The sequence below is a fragment of the Cetorhinus maximus genome, chromosome 14, assembly GCF_964194155.1.
Source record: "Cetorhinus maximus chromosome 14, sCetMax3.hap1.1, whole genome shotgun sequence".
Taxonomy (NCBI): Eukaryota; Metazoa; Chordata; class Chondrichthyes; order Lamniformes; family Cetorhinidae; genus Cetorhinus; species Cetorhinus maximus.
The window spans coordinates 57,202,639-57,226,017 of NC_135892.1; the positions used below are offsets into that span (position 1 = coordinate 57,202,639).

General features: G+C 42.4%; 1 protein-coding gene across 3 annotated transcripts in view; it reads left to right on the forward strand.

Annotated features, from left to right (window-relative positions):
* The first annotated feature begins 3,292 nt into the window (after positions 1–3,292).
* The window catches only part of LOC144689668 (ribosomal protein S6 kinase alpha-5-like), a 92,670-nt gene continuing 72,583 nt past the window's right edge, over positions 3,293–23,379 (forward strand). Inside the window, exons 1-2 of one of the 3 annotated variants that reach the window (XM_078556936.1) lie at positions 3,293–3,481; positions 3,898–3,966. In XM_078556936.1, the coding sequence (XP_078413062.1) occupies positions 3,427–3,481; positions 3,898–3,966 (124 nt within the window). In that variant the 5' untranslated portion in view covers positions 3,293–3,426. Of the gene's footprint in view, positions 3,482–3,775; positions 3,967–23,379 lie in introns of those variants that run through there. The other 2 variants (XM_078556935.1, XM_078556934.1) reach the window with 2 other exon arrangements.

Below are 23,379 nucleotides of genomic sequence, written 5' to 3' on the forward strand. Positions count from 1 at the left end.
AATGGTAACCCCCAGGATGTTGATAGTGGAGGATTCAGTGATGGTAATGCCATTGAACGTCAAGGGGCGATGGTTAGATTCTCTCTTGTTAGAGATGGTCCTAGATGGCTAGGGCAGCAGATAGATGGGAACACCACTTGTGTGGCGTGAATGTTACTTGCCACTTGTCAGCCCAAGCCTGGATATTGTCTAGGACTTGCTGCATTTGGACATGGACTGCTGTATACAGGTGTATACAGGCTTTCAAAAGGCATTTGCTGTGAGTACCACATAATAAATTTTTAAATAAAATTGCGGCCCATAGAATTAAAGGAACATGGCTGATTGGATATGAAATTGGTTCAGGCACAGAAAGCAGAGTAGTGGTGAAAGATAAAAGCAAAAAACTGCAGATGCTGGAAATCCAAAACAAAAACAAAAATACCTGGAAAAACTCAGCAGGTCCGGCAGCATCTGTGGAGAGGAGCACAGTTAACGTTTCAAGTCTGCATGACTCTTCAACAGAGCGAAGGAAAAATAGAAAAGGGGTGAAATATAAGCTGGTTTAAGTGGGGGGGATGGGACAAGAAGAGCTGGATAGAGGGCCAGTGATAGGTGGAGATAACCAAAAGATGTCACAGACAAAGGGACAAAGAGGTGTCTTTGTCCTTTTGTCTGTGACATCTTTTGGTTATCTCCACCTATCCCTGGCCCATTTTCCCTTAGTTCTGTTGAAGAGTCATGCGGACTCGAAACGCTAACTGTGCTCCTCTCCACAGATGCTGCCAGACCTGCTGAGTTTTTCCAGGTATTTTTGTTTTTGTAGAGGTGAAAGGTTGGTTTTCCGACTGGAGGGAAGTGAACAGCATGTCCCTCAGGGGGTCAGCATTAGGACCGCTACTCTTTTTGATATATTTTAATGACCTCAATTTGAGTATAAAGGATATAATTCCAATGTTTACAAATAATGCAAAACTCAGTAATGTAGTAAACAATAAAGAAAGCGGAAACAGACTTCAGGAGGACATAAACTGGAAAATGAAATTTATGCAGAGTAGTATGAAGTGATTTAGTTTAATAGAAAGAATAGAGAGGCAATCTAAACTAAATGGTAAAAATTTATAGCGGTGCTGGAACAGAGAGACCTGGGTGTGCATGTACACAAATCTTTTAATGTGGCAAGGATAAGTTGAGAAGGCTGTTCAAAAGGCATATGGGATCCTTGGCTTTATAAATAGAGGCATAGAATACAAAGATAAGCATGTTATGCTAAGCTTTTATAAAAAAAAACACTGGTTCGGCCTTAGCTGGAATATTGTGTTCAATTCTGGACAATTAGGCAGGTTGTCAAGGCCTTGGAAAGGGTGGAGAGGAAATTAAATAGAATAGCACCATAGATGCAGGATTTCAGTTATGTGGAAAGGTTAGATAAGCTGTGGCTATTCTCCTCAGAGCAGAGAAGTATAGGGTAAATTTGAAAGAGGTGTTCGAAATCATGAGTTTTGATTAAGTAGACAAGAAAAAACTGTTTCAAATGGCACAAGGGTCTGTAATCAGAGGACACATATGTAAGGCAAATGGGAAAAGGGACAGAGGTGGCATGGGATTTTTTAATATAGTATGTTTTGATTTGGAATGCTGTGCCTGAAAGGGTGGAGGAAGCTGATTCAGTAGTAACTTTCAAAAGGGAATTGGATAAATACTAAAAGAGAACATTTTTCAGGGTTACGGGATAAGATAGGATAGCAGGGTAATTTGAAACATCGGGGGTGGTGTCCATGCTCTTTTGTGAGTTGCTCCGGGTGAGGGTCCCATGCTCAGGGTTAAGCGCCATGGTCAGCCACCAAATTTTTGGTGGTGATGGCGCAAGAGCTAGAACCTCAAGAGATAACAGCTGCTTAACAGGCAAAGGATCCTTTTGGAAGAGGACTTTTCTTTCAATCACACATGAAGAAGGCAACGGCAAGTCATATTGCTTATTCCTCATTGAAATTGAAAATGGGAAGCTCTTACAAGCAACTGAAGAGTTAAAGCACAGGACTGTGAGGTGTGGAGAAATGAGGACAGGACCTGTTCTTGGGCAGAAGCTAGGGTAGATCACCACTACAATGGGAAAAGAGCAGGTGAGTGCGACCAATTAGATTGCTCCACCAAAGAGCCATAGAAGATTTTGTGATTCCAACAAATTCTGAACTGATGCTTGCATGAACGCAGTGCATTATCAGATCAAAAGATGTACCTCAGAAAATGAATTACTTTTGAAATGCAGGCAGTATCTGTTGTATAGGTAATTTTTAATGAATTTATCTGCATTAACCTTGATTTTGGCTTGCTGCCTCTCCCTTTCTTGCCTGACTCTGTGGTGTCTTCCACATTATTGCTTGTTCTTAATCATTGTAGCTCTGCTCCCAAGTAGTTCCATTCATACGTGTCCTAATATATTTGTTTTTTCGTGTGGCTATTGAGAATATTGAAGAAGGGTCATAAAGGCTCGAAACCTTAACTCTGTTTTTCTCTCTCCACAGATGCTGTCAAACCTGCTGAGTTTTTCCAGCATGTTCCGTTTTTATTGAGGATATTTTTGTGAATCCATAACGACATTTAATTCTGGAGTATCCCTTTAAATAAAGCTTCTACAGTAAGTACAAGATCATGTCATGTTTTAAATGCACGATTTTGAATCCGCTGGTGCCATTAAAGTCTGGGTGTTATTAAATCAGGTGGATGAACAGTCAATGGAAAACTCTTGTGTCATGCGGCGAATCAGAAACAACCACAAACAATCACAATACTGCTTCAGGGGGTCCCACATTCACTCAGCAGGGAAACTAGCGGTGTTTTAAACTCATACTAAGTTTCCTGGAGCTGCGGTTCTTTTGATCGCTGCAGTAACGCGATTCCCGCTCACGCTTAGACTCGCTTTACGGGAACCGCTCGCGCGGCAGTGTTGACATTCTGATTTATGGTTATCAAAGCGTTAAAACTGGACATCATAGGTTTTATGAAGATATAGAAATTTGTTACTAATATACTTCATGCTCAATTTAAATGGATCAATTAGCCTACAATAAGTGTTTTAAACCCCCCCCCCCCCGGATTTGTTGGACTCTCCCTGTTGGGAAAACGAGAGAACAAACTCGATCCGACAGGAGAGGTGGGGTTTTCGTGCCGCCACATCTGAGCATGCGTCATTTGTGCAAAGCTTGCTGGGAGCCAGAGTTCACGCCTCGCGGTTCCCCAGACAACAGAATGCAGAGATCGATAGGGGAGAACTACAACTCCCATGATGCAGCAGGTAGGCCATGTAGAGCCATAGCAGCTCTCGGGAAGGGAGAGAGCGAGCAGACAGCGGTCGCCGGTTATCCAGTGCTGGCTTGTTTTCATTTCTTTTGTTTGTTTGACAAAATCATGTTTTCACACTGAATTCACACCGGCTTTATACTCAGCATGGGAGACGACGCCGAGGAAGGGAGTTGTACTGTAAAACACGAGCTGACAAATGGTAATTTTAGAAAATATATTGCGTGGTTTGCGATTTTAAAACTCCTTACGCTTGAATATGATATTGAGCAATCTTTTCTCTAAATTCAAGTCATTTAATTCGCGCAGTTAAATCGTTTGAGTTAAAATGTATACTTAATATTTCAATGTAGGGACTCTACTGAATGTGGGTAGTGTGTTTGCTTTTTAAATACACACTTCGACGCTTAACCCGCTGTTCCTGTAGTGACCTGTCAGCTGGCGAGTCAGTCTGTAAACAACAGGACTTGCCTGGATCGGTGAGTCTCGTAACTCATTGCACAACTTGGCTGCATTCTGTAGTAAACTGGAAAGATTTGCATCTCTATTTACATTGTTGCAAACGCCAATAAAAGAGAAAGGGAGAGAAGGGATCTTTGCCAATTATTCTTTTGGCAGCAGGTGTAATGTGGTGCATTCCGGAGCTAAATGATGGCAGACTGGAACGAAAGGATTTTAAAAAAACATGTAAGTACTTGTCAGAACGATTTATGTTTTATGATCCCCAACAAAACAGAGCCGAGTTTTAGGAGTGTTGGCAGCAACATCTTTTAACAGCAAGTATTTTTATTTTTTGGTACTTGTATATATCCGTAGACAGTGAATCGTAGAGATAAACCCCGTAGGGTTATATTGGATTCAACCGCTGTCAGTTGTCCTGCCCATTATTTTGTTGTTTATTTAAAATAAAGCTCTGACTTTTTATTTAGAATTGTTGATGGAGGCTCATGAATGTGGTACAAAAATGCTTATCTTTAACATTAAAAGTTATAACTTGACAAATGCGGCGAGGAAACTAGGAATGGAAGCATGCCAGGAGGGACAGCAATATTTTGCATATTAGTTGTGTAAAAAAAACATGAACATCGAGTGCTGTAAATATTTTTGAATTTCTGCTGCAATTGCAATGACTGCAGAAATAAATATTAAACGTGTTTAATAATTGTGCACACTGTGCCTAAACATGGCATTAGCATTCTTTGTGCAATTTGTATTACTCCTTAAAAAAAATTCTTACACCATTATTGCATCGAAAGTAATCAAGCATCATTCAGCTCACAGTTTTTTTCTCCAGTTTAAAATAGATTAAGCTAAGGAAAGGTAAGTGTTCTAGTTTTTATTAAAAGTACATAAATAATTTAACTTTTTTTTACGGTATTTAACTTAAAGTAAGGGTTTTTGTTTTCAACTAGAGGCGTGGCAGGGCAGCTCAGTCCTGTGTTATGTACTGCCTGCAACATGTGGGGAGTCCTAGACGCTCCTTGCGCTCTGACCGACCACGTGTGCAGGAAGTGCCACCAGCTGCAACTACATGAGCTCCGAATTTCGGAGCTTGAACGGCAGCTGGAGGCGCTGAGGTGCATCTGCGAGGCTGAGAGTTTCGTGGATAGCACGTTTTTAGACGTGGTCATCCCACAGCTTACGGAAGTGCGGACAGAGAGGGAAAGGGTGACCATCAGTCAGAAGAAAGGTGTCAGCCAGGTAGTCAGGAAATCCCCAGGCTGCATCTCGCTCGAGAACCGTTTTTCTGTGTTGGAAAATGGTGAGAGTGACGGTTCCTTTGGGGAGTGCAGCCAGGCTCATGGCACTGTGAGTGGTTCAGCTGCACAGTTGGGTGGAGGAAAAAGAAGGGAAGAGAAATAGTGGCAGGAGACTCGATAGTAAGGGGAACAGACAGGTGTTTCTGTGACCATAGACGTGACTCCAGGATGGTATGTTGCCTCCCTGGTGCCAGAGTCAAGGATGTCACTGAACGGCTGCAGGGCATTCTAAAGGGGGAGGACAAACAGACAGAGATTGTGGTACATATTGGTACCAATGACATAGGTAGAAAGAGGGATGAGGTCCTGCAAGCAGAATTTAGGTAGCTAGGAAACAGATTAAAAAACAGGGCCTCAAAGGTAGTAATGTCTAGATTACTTATGGTGCCACGCGCTAGTGAGTATAGAAATAGGAGGTTAGTCCAGATGAATGCGTGGCTGGAGAGATGGTGGAGGAGGGAGGGCTTTAGATTTCTGAGACATTGGGACTGTTTCTGGGGGCGGTGGGACCTGTCCGAGGCGGGATGGGTTGCACCTGAACCAGAAAGGGACCAACATCCTTGGGGGAGGTTTGCTAGTACTGTTGGGGAGGGTTTAAGCTAACTTGGCAAGGGGATGGGATCCTGAGAGGAGGTTCAGCAGGGGGAGATGCATAGCCAAGATTAGAAGAGAGAGCAAGCGAGTCTGAAAGGCATAGAAATTATGGGCCAGTTAAGGCACAAGGGAGTTTGACAAGGTTGGATGGTATTTATTTTAATGCAAGGAATCTGACGAATAAGGCAGATGAGTTGAGAGCACAAATTAACACATGGAAGTATGATGTCATTGCCGTCACAGAGACATGGTTGAGAGAGGGGCAGGATTGGCAGCTCAATATTCCAGGATATAGGGTCTTCAGGCGAGACAGGGAAGGAGGTAAAAGAGGAGGGGGGTATCACAATAGATCAAGGAATCAATTACAGCAGTAAGGAGGGATGACATCTTAGAAGGCTCCTTAAATGAAGCCAGATGGGTAGAACTGAAAAACAAAAAAGGAGCAATCACATTGCTGGGAGTGTACTATAGGCCCCCAGACAGTCAGACAGAAATAGAAAAGCAGATATGTAGGCAACTTTCAGAGCAGTGTAAAAATAATAGGGTAGTAATAGTGGGGCATTTCAACTTCCCCAACATTAACTGGTTTAGTCATAGTGTGATAGTTTTAGAGCGAGCGGAATTCTTAAAATGCATCCAGTGGCACTTTTTAAGCCAATACGTAGAAGGTCCTACAAGAGGGTGGGGGGGTGGGGGGGCGGGGGGGGGGGGGGGGGGGGGGGGGGTGGTCCTTGACTTAATTTTAGGGAGTGAAGCCGGGCAAGTGGTAGAGGTATCAGTGGAGGAGCATTTTGCAGATAGTAATCATAACGCCGTTAGAATCAAGGTTGTTTTGGAAAAGGACAAGGATGGGCCAGAAATCAGAGTTCTAAATTGGGGGAAGGCCGATTTTAATAAGATCAGATATGATTTGGCCAGGGTGGACTGGGAGCAGCTACTTTTAGGTAAATCTGCGTCAGAGCAGTGGGACTCATTCAAGAAGGAAATAGGGAGAGTACAGGGCCAACATATTCCAGTAAAGATAAAGGGTGGGACCAACAAATCCAGGGAACCCTGAATGTCGAGGGATATACAAGATTGGATAAAGAGAAAAAGGGAGGTTTATGGCAGATACCGAGGGCTCAAACCAGCAGAAGCCCTAGAGGAATATAGAATATGTAGGGGGAACTTAAAAAGGAAATTAGGAGAGCAAAAAGGGGTCATGAAAAAATATTGGCAGGTAAAATAAAGGAATATCCAAAGGACCATCGTGGTAATTTGTGTGTGGAGCCGGAAGATGTGGGTAGAGTTCTAAATTAATACTTTGTGTCAGTGTTCACAAGTGAGAGGAATGATGTGCTTATGGAAATCAGGCATAAAGACTGTGATATAATTAAAGAAATTAGCATAGAAAGGGAGGAGGTTCTAAGCGGTCTGGCAGGCTTAAAAGTAGATCATTCTCCAGGCCCGGATGAAATGTATCCCAGGCTATTGAGTGAGGCAAAGGAGGAGATAGCAGGGGTGCTGGCAATAATTTTCAATACCTCTCCAGCCACAGGAGAGGTGCCAGAGGACTGGAGGACAGCCAATGTGGTACCGTTATTCAAGAAGGGAGGAAGGAATAAACCAGGGAACTACAGGCCAGTCAGTCTAACCTCAGTGGTGGGGAAACTATTGGAAGCAATTCTAAGGGACAGAATTAACCTACACTTGGAGAGGCAGGGATTAATCAAGGACAGTCAGCAAATTTTTGTTAACGGGAGGTCATGTCTGACCAATTTGATTGAATTTTTCGAAGAGGTGACCAGGTGTGTAGATGAGGGCAATGCATTTGACATGGTCTACTTGGACTTCAGCAAGGCTTTTGATAAGGTCCCACATGGAAGACTGTTAATAAAGGTAAGAGCCCATGGGATCCAAGGCAATTTGGCAAATTGGATCCAGAATTGGCTGAGTGGCAGGAAGCAGAGGGTGATGGTCAAGGGGTGTTTTTGTGACTGGATGCCTGTTTCCAGTGGGGTTCCACAGGGATCGGTGTTGGGTCCCTTGCTGTTTGTGGAATATATAAACAATTTAGACTTGAATATAGGAGGGTTGATCAGTAAGTTCGTGGATGACACAAAAATTAATGGGGTGGTAAATAGTGAGGAGAATAGCCTTAGATTACAGGAGGATTCAGATGGGCTGATCAGTGGCAAATTTAATCCGGATAAATGTGAGGTGATGCACTGGGGCAGGACAAACAAGGCACGGAAATATATGATGAATGGTAGGACCCTGGGAAGTACCGAGGATCAGAGGGACTTTGGTGTGCATGTCCACCAGTCCCTTAAGGTAGCGCAACCGGTAGATAAGGTGGTTAAGAAGGCACATGGGATACTTGCCTTTATTAGCTGAGGCATTGAATATAAGAGCAGGGATGTTATGCTGGAACTGTATAAAACGCTGGTTAGGCCACAGATAGAGTGTTGCGTGCAGTTCTGGAATCTGCATTATAGGAAGGATGCGATTGCACTAGAGAGAGTGCAGAGGAGATTTACCATTTTCTGGGTTGGAGAGTTTTAGTTATGAGGAGAGATTGGATAGACTGGGTTTTCCCTAGAGGGTGGTGGGAATCTGGAACTCACTGCCTGAAAGGGTGGTAGAGGCAGAAACCCTCATAACATTTAAGAAGTATTTAGATGTGCACTTGCGATGCCATGGCATACACGCCTAGTGCTGGAAAATGGGATTAGAATAGTTAGGTACTTGTTTGACTGGCGCAGACTCGACGGGCCGAAGGGCCTTTTTTTGTGCTGTAGACCTCTATGACACTATGAACTTGTGTAAATTTAAATTCTGTCATTATTGAGTTTACAATAGCTTTCTCACACTTTATTGACCGAACGTAAAATGTACATGGAGCTCAATAGTTACGCTATTAATTGAAACTGACTGTTTTAAATTATAGAAACCAAAGTGAATTAGGTGGTGATAACCTGTAAAATGAATTGCTCATGTCTGATGGTGGTGTAGTACTATTGTCACTGGACTAGTAATCCAGAGTCCCAGAGTAATGTTCTGGGGACACAGTTTGAATCCCACCATTTCAGATGATGGAATTTGAATTCAATAAAAAAAATCTGGAATTGAAAGTCTAATTATGACCATACTGTAAAAACCCATTTGGTTCACTAATGACCTAAGGAAATCTGGCATGTTGCTCCAGGCAATGTTGGTGTCTTAAATGGCCTAGCAAGCTGCTCAGTTGTATCAAACCGGTAAAAAGCAATGAAACCAGATGGAACACCCGGCATCAACCTAGGCACCAGAAATGACAACAGCAAACCCAACCCAGTCGACCCTGGCAAGTCCACCTTATTAACATCTGGGGGCTTCTGCCAAAATTGGAGGAGCAGACTAGTCAAGCGACATCCTGACATAGTCATACTTAAGGGATCATACTTTACAGATAATGTTCCAGATACCACCATCACCATTCCACCAGCAGGACAGATCCAGCAGAGGTGGACAGTCGGGAGGGAGTTGCCCCGGCAGCCCCCAACATGACTCTGGACCTCATGAAATCTCATGGGCAAGGAAACCTCCTGCAGATTACCATGTATCACGCCCCCTCAGCTGATGAATCAGTACTTCTCCATTTTCAACACCATTTTGAAGCATTGAGGGTGGCAAGGGCACAAAACATACTCTAGTGGGGGACATCAATGTCTAAGAGTGGCTTGGTAGCACCACTACTAACCAAGCTAGCCGAGTCCTAAAGGGCACAGCTGCTATTCTGAGGTCTGCGGCAGGCGGTGAGGGAAAAACATACTTGACCTCATCCTCACCAGTCTGCCTGCTGCAGATGCATCTGTCCATGACAGTATCGGTAGGAATGACCACCCTATAGTCCTTCTGGAGACAAAGTCCTGCCTTCACCTGGAGGATGCCCTCCATCTTGTTGTGTGGCACTACCACCATGCTAAATGGGATAGATTTCGAACAGATCTAGTGACTCAAGACTGGACAACCATGAAGAGCTGTGGACCATCAGCAGCAGCAGAACTGTACTCAACCACAATTTGTAACCTCATGGCCCAGCATATCACTCACTCTACCATTGCCACCAAGCCAGGGGATCAACCCTGGTTCAATGAAGAGTGCAGGAGGGCATGCCAGGAGCAACATCAGGCATACCTAAAAATGAGGTGTCAACCTGAGAAGCTACAACATAGGACTACCTGCATGCCAAACAGCATAAGCAGCAAGTGATAGACAGAGTTAAGCAATTCCACAACCAATGGATCAGATCTAAGCTCTGTAGACCTGCCACATCCATTGTGAATTGTGATGGACAATTGAACAACTCACTGGAGGAGGACGTTCCACAAATATCCCCAACCTCAATGATGGGGGAGCCCAGTACATCAGTGCAAAAAAAAAACCCTGAAGCAAATGCAACAATCTTTCGCCAGAAGTGCTAAGTGGATGATCCATCTCGACGTCCTCCAGAGGTCCCCAGTATCACAGCTGCCAGTCTTTAGCCAATTTAATTCACTCCACGTGATATCAAGAACTGGCTGAAGACACTGGATACTGCAAAGGCGTTGGGCCCTGACAACATTCTGGCAATAGTACTGAAGACTTGTGCTCCAGAAATTGCCATGCCCCTAGCCAAGCTGTTCCTGTATAAATACAACACTGGCATCTACCCAGCTATGTGGAAAATTGCCCAGGTATGTCCTGTACACAAAAAGCAGGACAAATTCAACCTGGCCAATTACAGCCCCACCAGTCAACTCTCAATCATTAGTAAAGTGATGGAAGAGGTCATCAACAGTGCTATGAAGCAGCACTTGCTTAGCAATAACCTGCTCACTGATGATCAGTTTGGGTTCCGCCAGGGCCACTCAGCTCCTGACTTCACAACAGCTTTGGTTCAAACATGGACAAAAGGGCTGAAACTCCGGAGGTGAGGTGAAAGTAACTGCCTTTAACATCAAGGCAGCATTTGATTGAGTGTGGTGTCAAGGAGTTCTAGCAAAACTGGAGTCCATGGGAATCAGGGGGGGAAAATTCTCCACTGGCTGGAGTCAAACCTAGCACAAAGATGATGGTTGTGGTTATTGGAGGTCAATAATTTCAGTTCCAGGCCATCACTGCAGGAGTTCCTCAGGGTAATGTCCTAAGCCCAACCGTCTTCAGCTGCTTCATCAATGACCTTTACTCCATCAAAAGACAGAAGTGGGGGTGTTCACTGATGACTCACTGATGATTGCACAATGTTCAGCACCATTCACGACGTCTCAGATATTGAAGCAGTCCACTCCCAAATGCATCAAGACCTGGACAATACCCAGGCTTGGGCTGACAAGTTGCAAGTAAAATCCACACCACATAAGTGCCAGGCAATGACCATTTCCAACAAGAGAGAATCTAACCATCAAATAATATTCAATGGCATTATCATCGCTGAATTCCCCTCTATCAACACTCTGGGGTTACCATTGACCAGAAACTGAACTGGACTAGCCATATAGATACTGTGGCTACAAGAGCAGGTCAGAGGCTGGGAATCCTGCAGCAAATAACTTGCTTCTTGACTCCCCAAAGCCTGTCCACCATCTACAAGGCACAAGTGCTTAGACAGCACCTTCCAAATGCACAACCTCTCCCATAGAGAAAGACAAGGGCCACAGACACATGGGAACACCACCGCCTGGAAGTTCCACTCCAAGCCACTCACTAGGGAATCCTGATTAGGAAATATATCTCCGTTCCTTCACAGTCGCTGGGTCAAAATCCTGGAATCCCTCCCTAACAGTATTGTGGGTGTACCTACACCACAGGGACTGCAACGGTTCAAGAAGGCAGCTCACCACCACCTTCTCAAGGGCAGTTGGGGATGGGCAACAAATGCTGGCCTAGCCAGCAACGCCCACACTCCATGAATGAGAAAAGGTAATATTCATAACTGCTGACCTTAAATTTTTAACTCCTGAAGAGTATATTATAATGATTTAATACTGTAATCTTTTTAAATATTGCAGTTCTCATAATCTGATGTTTCTGTCTATCAGTTGCATCTTGGTAAAATTTAAGATTTCTGTAGCTGGCATTGTATATTTATTATTTTGAACAGTTTGTGATGCAGTTCAAGAGAGAATGCTTCCAACACAGACTTGCTTTGTTTTTAATTATTTATTCATTTTTTCATATCCCAGTCTTTTAATAAAATTAAATATATCTGCCTGAATTAATTTGAATTTGAATAACACTTGCAGGAGTACAACGAAAATTATTTGCACTCCTGATCTGTACCAAAAAAATGAACAAGTACTAAACAAAAACAGAAAGATAAAGATGAAAGTTGGGATAATGTTTGGATGCAAAACCTACACCAGTTCTTAAAAAGGGTCTGCTTCTTAAATAATAACCCATGCTTTCTCTTTGGATTGTCCATTAGATGGATATTCGATTGTCCATTGTTCTGTTGTCTTATTCCAGCATTTCCTGTTCATTATTTTTCTAAAATGTCATTTTTTAATTAGGAAAGACAGTTAAGCTTTTGGTACAACAAAAATTGCATGTCACATACAATGTGAATTGTACCATGCAGCACATTGACCAGTAATGATAAATACTGCATCTTTAACCAGCTTGTCTTGAATTATACTGGACAGGTTTAATGAGTTAATGAAGTGTTGTGTTCCATAACACACACTAAAACATGTAACATCAGAGATATTAGGATAACAGCCAGCACGCTAAAATGATTCCCTTGACGTGAGCTCAAGGCATAGAACAAACTACAATGTAACCTCTGCAGTTCAATGTTTTCACAAAAGAAGTGGTATAATGTTTTCGTTCAATATTTTTAGTTAATATAAACACACTTTATTCTGCCTTCCTTGAAACATGTAATGCATAAGTTTGCAACTAAAATTTTGAAACAAAGTTTACATTGCTTCAAATTTCATGCTCATTTAAATTTGTGCATCATAACAAATTTTGATAATTTCAAATGGGACAAAGGTTTTGCTACTTCACGTTTGTTCTGTACTTAAAAGGTCACACTCAAGAACATGAACAAGAAGGGTTATAATATTGTGCTACAAAAACAATAGCCTGCAGTATGAATAGTGATAGTAATAGCAGCAAACACACTTTTAATTTTCTTGAAAAGATTTACTAATTCAGCTTGTTTTAGTGCGCTTCAATCTCTGTAGTGTTCTAGGTTTACAATGCATGCTTTACATTTGGCTTGTTTGCTCAGCTTGCCAGAAATACTGCCCCCTTCCATCTAAGTTGAAATTATATTAATAGGAAAATTTACTCTCAAGTTAATTAACCAGAAAAATAATTACATCAACAACAATTTTGTTTGATAAGCCATTCAGAGGCTTTTATGCCTAGTTTATTGATGAGTAGACTGGTCAAGAAAAGTGTGCCTTTTAAGCTATACTTATTGTCCTAAAATATCTCAATGAGTAAATTACTAACAAATTTTGTCCAATTATGTTCTGGTACCTAACTTGGAAACTTTCAGTCACCAGATGTTAATGTGAAGAGTAATGATGCCAAGTTCTTTGGAAAACAAGCTGATGTAATATCATCCATTTGAAGCTTCAGATAACATCTGTTGCATTTTGTGTTATTCTGTTGTCTAAATTTACTGCTATGGACCTGTCACCTAAAGTTAAAGTTGTAACAGCTGTTTAAGCAATAGATTTGCGTATTTTAAAGGGAAAAAGAACCGCTTTACCAAAGTACTATAGTGTAGTCGGTATGGCAGTGGGCTAAAATGTTCAAATCCCTGCATTGCAAATTGTAAAACTGAATTTAATAAATCTGTTAAGTTATCAGTTAGCACAAGGAATAATTATGACAAAGTTGAATTGTAGGAAAAACCTAATTGGTTCATTATCCTTCATAAAAGGAAATCTCCTACCCCTACCCAATCTGGCCGACCTGTGTCTCTTAATACCCTCTGAAGTGGCCAAGCAAGCCACTCACTTGTAAACAGTCGCTACAAAGAAAATCAACAACAACCGAGACATCAGCTCAGAACGAGATTGGGGGAATCCCAATCATCACCTGAAAAACCCTCCTCACTAACTCTGTGTCTGGAGCCCAAGTTGGGAGAGCTGTACCACAAACTAGTCGAGCAACTGTCTGGTGCAATGATACTTTCAGAATCATATCCGTCTGCCAAATCTGGACTCTTCCATTATCGTCCCTGGGTATGTCCTGTCCCACCGGAAGGTTGGGGGAATAGTGGTAAGTAGTCAGGTGGGCATTGTTCTGGGACTGCTCAGTGTGGCATCTGGATCCCATCAAATCTAATAGCTTCAAGTGAAACAATATCGAGGAATAAACCAGCTGGTTGCCACCTTGGAGAAGCAAATATGTACTCTGGGTGAAGGATCTCCGTGTTCACTACTGAATCACTCAATAGTACCTCTATTAACCATGAAGTTCTGCAAGACAAAGGTGCCAGGCTAAACTTGTATCAGATGCTGAGGGAATCATTATGAGGAAGCAATTTATTTGATCACATCCTCACCAACTTACCTGTTGACAATATATCTGTTCTCAATAATAATATTGTCAGGGGTAACCAATTTACAATTCTTGTGAAGATAAAGTCATGCCTTCACACTGAGGACACAGTCCATCATGTGTGATGCTACTGCCATGCTAAGTAGGAAGTCTAAGAACAGATTTATCAGTCTGAAACCAGACATACATAAAAACTCAAACAGATTTGCCAACACAATTTTTTCATAAATTCATGTCACGTTGCTTAATGAGGTAATGTGAGTCGTCGTCATCAAAAAAAAACTTGTATATCATCACAGTGACTGGCACATTGCTCCATTCTCCATTACCACAAACCCTTGCTCAATGAGAAGTGTAGAAGAGCTTTTAGAAGCAATGCCAGAAATGCCCTAGAATGAGAAACCAACCTAGTGAAGGGACTGCATAGGGCTATCTATGTGCTAAATGCAAAAAAGCAGCAAGCTATAAACAAGCCCAATGTTCTCCTTCCTGAGAGAATATGTTTTGTATTGGAATATTGGTAAAAAATGCAGTTGTTGCCACTTTTTCTGAATACATTGACCTTTTTAATGATTAAAAAGGTATTAGTTATTTTGTTTACAGATACAGTAGCATAGTGGTTATGTTAACGGATTAGTAATCCAGATCCTGGACTAATGATCCAGAGGCATGAGGGGAGAGTCACATTTTGTATGAGTTTGAAAGTGATTTAGTTAAGTCCAAAACAAGAGTCTTAAATCTAAACAAAACAAAATACATAGGTATGAGTGGCAGGTTGGTCAAAGGAGATTGGGAAACTTGGTTTAGAAGTCGTGACAGTAGATAAATAATGGCTAGCGTTTAAAGAATAAATAGATAATTTGCAACAAATGTACATTCCTTTAAAACACAAAACCCTACATAAAAAGTGGTCCAACTGTGGCTAACGAGAAGTTTGATAGTATTTAGATCAGAGGAAAAGGCTTATAATGTTGCTAAAAAGCGTAGCAAGCTGGAGGATTGGGAGGATTTTTGAATTCGTCAAAGGAAGACCAAAAAATTGATTAGGAAAGAGAATATGAGCAAACCAGCAAAACAGATTGTAAATATTTCTATAGGAATGTAAATAGTGAAAGTGAATGTGGGCCCAATAGAAGCAGAGACAGATGAAATTATAATGTTGAGTAAGGAAATGGCAGAGACATTAAATACTTTGCGCCTGTCTTCATGGTAGAAGTCACAAACTTATTCCAGAAATAATGGAGAAATAAGGGTCTAGTGAAAATGAGGAAGGTAAAGAAATATACTAGAGAAATTAATGGATCTAAGTGGCACCAAAACTCCTTAACCTGACAATCTGCATCCTAGAGTTTTAAAAGTAGCAGCTGTGGATGCAGTGGTTTTGATCTGGAATTCTTTAAAATCTAGACCAGTTGCCAAGGATTGGAAGGTAACAAACATAACCCCATTATTTAAGAGAGGAGCAAGAGAGAAAACAGGGAACTATAGGCCAGTTAGCCTAACATCAGTAGTAGGCAATGTGCTAGAATCTATTATTAGGGATGTGATAATGGGACACTTGGAAAATCATAACATGATTAAGCAACATTGACATAAATTTATGAAAAAAATCATGTTTGACAAATCTATTTGCGTTTTTATGGATGTAATTAGTAAGATGGATAAGAGGGAACCAGTGGATATAGTGTATTTGGATTTTCAAAATGCATTCAATAAGGTGTCACACAAGAGAACATTACAGAAATTTAGGACTGATGGAAAACAGATAATACATTAACATAGATTGAGAATTAGTTATATCTCTTTTCACTCGTTCACAGGGTGAGTGTTCCTGGCAAGGCTAGCATTTATTGACCAACCCTAATTTCCCTTGAGAAGGTAGTGGCCTCCTTGAGCTGCTGCATTACATGTGGTGTGGTTACAAGCAGAGTGCTATTAGGAAGGGAGTTCCAGATTTTTGACCTAGCAACAGTGAAGGAATGATGGAAACAGTTCCAAGTCAAGATGGTATGTGACTTGGAGGGACCTTGCAGGCAGCGGTGTTCCCATGCGTTTGCTGCCTTTGTTCTCCTGGGTGGTGGAGGTCATGGGTCTGGAAGGAGCCCGAGTTGCTGCAGTGCATCTTGTGGATGATACACATTGCTGTCACTGTGCGCTGGTGGTGGACAAAGTGAATGTTTAAGCTGGTCTTTGGTGTGCTGATCTAAGGGGCCTTCTTTGTCCAGGATAGTGTCTTAACTTCTTGAGTGTTGTTGGAGCTGCACTCATCCATGCAAGTGGAGAGTATTGCATCACACCCCTGACCTGTGCCTTATAGATGGTAGACAGGCTTTGGGAAGTCAGGAGGTGAGTTATTCACTGCAGAATTCCCAGCCCTTGACCCACTCTTGTAGCCACAGTATTCATATGGCTGGTCTAGTTAAGTTTCTGGTCAATGGTAGCCCCCCCAGGATGTTGATGGTAGGGGATTTAGTGATAGTAATGTTTTGGAATGTCAAGGGGTGATGGTTAGTTCTCTCTTCTTATAGGTGGTCATTGCCTGCCACTAATGTGGGGTGAATGTTACTTTCCCAAGCCTGAATGTTATCCAGGCTTTGCTGCATGCACGGGCCAGCATCAGTATCTGAGGAGTCGCAAATGGTACTGAACATAATGCAATCATCATCGAAAAGTCGCGCTCCTGACCTTATGATGTAGGGAAAGTTGTTGATGAAGCAGTTGAAGATGATTGGGCCTGAGGAATGACTGCAGTGATTTTCTGGAGCTGAGATGATTGGCCTTGAACAACCACAACCATCTTCCTTTGTGCTGGATATGACTCCATCCAGTGAAGAGTTTTGCCCTGGATTCCTATTGACTTCAATTTTACTAGGGCTTCTTGGTGCCACACTCAGTCAAATGCTGCCTTGATGTCGAGGGCAGCCACAATCGCCTCACCTCTGGAGTTCGGCTCCTCATTCCATGTTTAGATCATTGCTGCAATGAGGTCTGGAGCCAAGTGTCCCTAAAGGAACCCAAACTGAGTGTTGATGAGTGAGCACTGTTGACAACACCTTCCATTACTTTGATGATTGAGAGTAGACTGGTGGGGCAGTAATTGGCTGGCTTGGATTGGACCTTTTTGTGGGCAGGATGCACCTGGGCAATTTTCCACATTGTCAGGTAGATGCCAGTGTTATTGTTGTTGTACTGGAACAGCTTGGCTAGGGGCACGGCAAGCTCTGGAGCATAAGAGTTCAGTACAACAACCGGGATGTTATCGGGGTCCGTAGCCTTTACACATTCAGTGCATTCAGTCTTCTCTTGATATCAAATGGAGTGAATTATATTGGCTGAAGACAGACATCTTGTGATACTGAGATCCTGAGGAGGAGGCTGAGATGGATCATTCACTCGGCACTTCTAGTTGAAAATGGTAGCAAATGCTTCAACCTTATCTTTTGTACTGACATGCTGAGCTCCTCTATCGTTGAGGATAGGGATGTTTGTGGAGCCACCGCCTCCCATTATTTGTTTAATTGTCTGCCACCATTCAGGACTGCTTAGCTTTGTCTATAGCATGCTTCTTCTGCTGTTTGACATGCATTTAACATGAAGTTGAAACTTCACCCAGTTGGTATCTCATTTTTAGAGATGCCTGGTACTACTTCTGGCCTGGTCTCTCTCACACTCCTAATTGAAGCAGGGTTGATCCCCTTCCTTGACGGTAATGGTAAAGTGAGGGATGTGCCAGGCCATGAGGTTATAGATTGTGGTGGAATACAATTCTGCTGCTTATAACCCGCAGCCCCTTAAAGGTGCCCGGTTTTGAACTGCTTGATCGGTTCTGAATCTATCCCATATAGCATTGTGGTATTGTCTCACAACGCGATGGAGGATGTTCTCAGGGTGGAGACGAGACTTTACCTCCACAAGGACTCTGCGGTGGTCTCTCCTACCAATACTATCATGGACAGATGCATCGATGACAGGTAGATTGGTGAGGATGAGGTGAAGTAGATATTTCCCTCTTATTGGTGTTCTCACCAGCTGCTGCAGGCTCAGTCGGCCAGGTATGTCCTTCAGGACTCAGCCAGCCCAGTCATTACTGGTGCTACCGAGCTACTCTTGATGATGGATGTTGAAGTACCCCATCCAGATTATATTTTCTACTCTTGCTACCTAGAGTATTTCTTCCAAGTTTTCAACATGGAGGTGCACTGATTCATCAGTTGAAGGAGGGAAGTAGGTGGTAATCAACAGGAAGAGTCCTTGCCCATGTTTGAACTGATGCCATGAGACTTAATTGACTCTGCACCTAATGTTGAGGACTTTCCCTCTGGACTGTAAACTAATATGCCACCACTTCTGGTGGGTCTGCCCTTCCAAAGGGTCATGACATACCAAGGGATGGTGACGGAGTCTGGGACATTAGCTGTGAAATATGATTCTGTGAGTATGGCTGTGTCAGGCTGTTGCTTGACTAGATGGAGTCAGCTCTCCTAATATTGGCACAAATCCCCAGATGTTTGTGAGGAGGACTTTACAGAGTTGACTGGGCTGGGTCTTTGTCATTTCTAGTGCATCGGTTGATGCCTGGTGATCCATCCGGTTTTAATTTCATTTTACCCTTTTCTAGACGTTTGTTGCAATTGAGTGGCATGTTAGCCAATTTTAAAGGCTAATTAAGAGTCAGCCACTTTGCTGTGGGTCTGGGTTCACATGTAAGCAGACCAGGTAAGGATGTCAGATTTCCTTCCCTAAAGGTAGGAGGCACATAGTCAGTGAGGGAAGACTTCGGCCTAAGTGAGACAGAGACTGAGTGAGTATATTTGGGAATTTGGTTCAAAGTGGGAATTTGGTGCATAGGAAGAAAGAAATGCTTTCGGTAAGGTTTACTGCAAGAAGTAAAGTGTGCTGGGTGGGGAGTTTGGTGAAGGGCAGGGAAGAGGTCCTTTGTTTTTCTTGTACTCTTTTTCAGTCTGCAGTGTTTGATTTCCACTTTGGTGCAGCAGAAGGATCAGGTAAACCATTAACTGGTATTATTAGTTTTATCAGTATTGTAAGCATTGTATTGTTTTTCAGTGTTGTACAATTCATTCAGTGCCAAAACTTATTGAGAGGTGTAGGCTTTGTTAATTATAATGAATTAGCAATTATTAATTAATTAACACATATTAGAGATGGCAGGGCAGGTGGTGTGCTGCGATTACAGGATGTGGGAGCTTCTGGATACTGGTGTGATCCAGGGCAAAGACATCTGCAATAAATGTTTGCGGCTGCAGGAACTTCAGCTCCGAGTTATTGAGTTGGAGGCCGAGCTGCAGACACTATGGCACATCAGGGAGGGGGATAGTTACCTGGACACTTTATTCCAGGAGGCAGTCACACCCCTTAGGATAGAGTCTCCTGATTTGGTCAGTGGTCAGGGACAGGGTGTGACTGCAAGCGAGGCAGATAAGAGGACTCAAAGGGCAGGAGCCTCAGCCCTTGCAGTTGTCCAACAGGTTTGAGGTTTTTTTCAGTTTGTTTGGATGAGTGTGGCGTCTGCAGGGTGGATGAGCTAACTGGCCATGTCACCATTGTACAGGAAGCCATTCAAACAGGGGGAGTTACAAGGAATGTAGTTGTAGTAGGGGACAGTATAGTCAAAGGGATTGACACCGTTCTCTGCAGCAAAGAGTGAGAGTCCAGATGGCTGTGTTGCCTGCCCGGTGCCAGGGTTCGGGACATCTGCTCAGGGCTGGAGAGGAACTTGCAGTGCGAGGGGGAGGACCCAGCTGATGTGGACCATGTTGGTACCAAGGACATATGCAGGACAAAGAAGGAGGCTCTGCAAAATTAGTATGAAGAGCTTGGCACCAAATTAAGAAGGAGAACCTCAAAGGTCATAATCTCTGGATTATTACCTGAGCCACGTGCAAATTGGCATAGGACAAATCAGATTAGGGAGATGAATGTTTAGCTCAAAGCCTGGTGTGGAAGAAGTGGGTTCCGGTTTGTGGGCACTGGCACTAATACTGGGGAAAGTGGGATCTGTACCGTTGGGATGGTCTACACCTGAACCATGCTGGGACTGGTGTTCTGGCGAGCCACATGACTAGGAAAGTAGAGAGGGTTTTAAACTAAGTAGTGGGAGCAAAGGTACAAATTTAGGAAGATGTGGTATATCAAAGCATAGAGACAAGGCAAAAGAGAAAGGTATTATTACGGGAAACGAGAAACAGACTGTAACAGGAAGGGATAGAGAGTACAAACCTAACAGTAAATCAACAGAACAGACTAGAGATTATAAAAAGAATAAAAGGGTAAAACTAAAGGCTCTCTACCTGAATGTACGAGGCATTCAGAACAAAACAGATGAACTGAGAGCGTACATAGAAATAAATAAGCATGGTTTGATAGCCATTACGGAGGCATGGCTGCAAGAGGACATGGATTGGGACCTGAATATTCAAGGGTATAGGACATTTAGGAAGGACAGGAAGTGAGGAAAAGGTGGATAGGTGGCTCTGTTAATTAATGATGGTATTAGCACAATAGAGAGGGATGACCAAAGTTCAGAAAACCATGATGTGGAAACGGTTTGGGTAGAGATGAGAAATGGTAAAGGCAAGAAGTCATTTGTGGGAATCGTTCACAGGCTCCCTAATAGTGACCACATGATAGGGTGGAGCATAAAGTGAGAAATAATGGGAGCTTGTCAGAAAGGCACAACAATAATCATGGGAGATTTTAATCTACATACAGACTGGAAAAGTCAGGTGGACAAAGGTAGCCTAGATGTGGAGTTCATAGAATGTTTCCAGGATAGTTTCTTAGAACAGCATGTTCTGGAGCCAACCAGAGAACAGGCCAAAGTAGACCTGGTATTGTGTAACGCGATGGGATTAATTAATGATCTCATAGTGAAGGTGCCCCTAGATAGAAATCACAATAATATCATTGAATTTTACATTCAGTTTGAGGAAGAGAGGAGTGGGTCCGAGACTGTTTTTAAACTTAAATAAGGGCAATCATGAAGGCACAAAAGCAGAGCTGGCTAAAGTGAATTGGCAAATTAGGTTAAGGGTTAGATCAACAGAGATGCAGCGACAAACATTTAAGGAGATATTTCAGAATGCACAGAATAGATAGATTCCAATGAGTAAGAAAAAGTCCAAGTGACGGGCACAGCATCTTTGGTTAACTTGAAAGGTTAAAGATAGTATCAGACTTAAAGAAAAAGCATATAGTTGTGCAAATATAGGTGGAAGACTAGAAGATTGGACAGAATATAAGGAACAACAAAAGATGACTAAAAGATTAATAAGGAAGGAAAAATTAGAGTATGAGAGAAAGCTAGCTAGAAATATAAAAACAGATAGTAAAAGTTTCTATAAATATTTTAAAAAGAAACGAGTTAACAAAGTGAGCATTGGTCCTACAGAAAGTGAGTGGAGAATTGATAATGGAAAACAAGGAAATGGCAGATGAATTGAATGTGTATTTTGCATCTTTACTGTAGAGGCTGCAAATAACATCCTAGAAGCAGCTATAAATCATGAAATGGAATGTAGGGAGGGACTCAGGAAAATTACAATCACCAGAGCAGTGGTGCTGAGTAAATTGTTGGAGCTGCAGGCTGACAAGTGCCGGGGTCCTGATGGACTTCATCTTAGGGTCTTAAAAGAAGTGACTAATGAGATAGTTGATGCATTGGTTTTAATTTTCTGAAGCTCCCTAGATTCAGGGAAGGTCCCTCTCGATTGGAAGATAGCAAATGTAACTCTGTTATTTAAAAAGGGAAGGAGAGAGAAAGCGGGAAACTACAGGCCAGTTAGCTTAACACCTATCATAGGGAAAATGTTAGAAACTATTATTAAAGAAGCTATAACAGGACACGTGGGTAAGTTCAAGGTAATCGGGCAAAGTCAACATGGTTTTGTGAAAGGTATGTCATATTTAGCTAACTTACTGGAGTTCTTTGAGGAAGTTACATGTGCAGTAGATAAAGGGGAACCAGTGGATGTACTGTATTTAGATTTCCAGAAGGCATTTAATAAAGTGCTAGATTAAAGGTTATTGCGGAAAACAGAAGCTCATGGTATAGGGGTAACATATTAGCATTGATAGAAGATTGGCTGGCTAACAGGAAGCATAGAGTAGGCATAAATGGGACTTTTTCAGGTTGGCAAGAGGTAATGAGTGGTGTGCCACAAGGATCAGTGCTGGGACCTCAACTGTTTACAATTTATATAAATGACTTGGATGAAGGGATGGATGGAATGGTTGCCAAATTTGCTGATGACACAAAGATAGGAAAGTAAGTTGTGAAGAGGACATAAGGAGGCTACAAGTAGATATAGATAGGTTAAGTGAGTGGGCAAGGATCTGGCAAATGGAGTATAATGTGGGAGAATGTGAAATTGTCCATTTGGCAGGAAGAATAAAAGGGAAGCATATTATCTAAATGGTGAGAGATTGCAGAGCTCTGCGATGCAGAGGGATCTGGGTGTCTTAGTGCATGAATCGCAAAAGGCTAGTATGCAGGTACAGCAAGTAATTAAGAAAGCTAATAGAATGTTATCATTTATTACAAGGGGAATTGAATACATAAGTAGAGAGGTTATGCTTCCATTATACAGAGCCTTAGTGAGACCACATCTGGAGTACTGTGTACAGTATTAGTCACCTTATTTACGGAAGGAAATAAATGCATTGGAAGCAGTTCAGAGAAGGCTTATCAGACTAATACCTGGAATGGGTGGGTTGTCTAGTGAGGAAAGAGTGGGCAGGCTAGGCTTGTATCCGCTGGAGTTTAGAAGAGTAAAAGGCAACTCGATTGAAACATGTAAAATCCTGAGGGGTCTTGACAGGGTGGATGTGGAGAGCGTGTTTCCTCTTGTGGGAGAATCTAGAACTAGGGGCCACCGTTTAAAAATAAGGGGTCGCCGATTTAAAACGGAGATGAGGCAAAATTTTTTCTGAGGGCCGTGAGTCTTTGAAACTCTCTTCCTGAAAAGGCGGTGGAAGCAGAGTCTTTGAATATTTTTAAGGCAGATGTGGATAGATTCTTGGTAAGCAAGGCTTACCAAGGTTATCAGGGTAGACGGGATGCAGATTTGAAGTTACTATCATCCATGGTCTTACTAAATGGCCCAGCAGGCTCGGAGGGCCGAATAGCCTACTCCTGTCCTTGTTTGTCTTGGTCATTAGTGAATTGGATGGTTTTTTAATGATAACCCAGTAGTTTCATGATCAC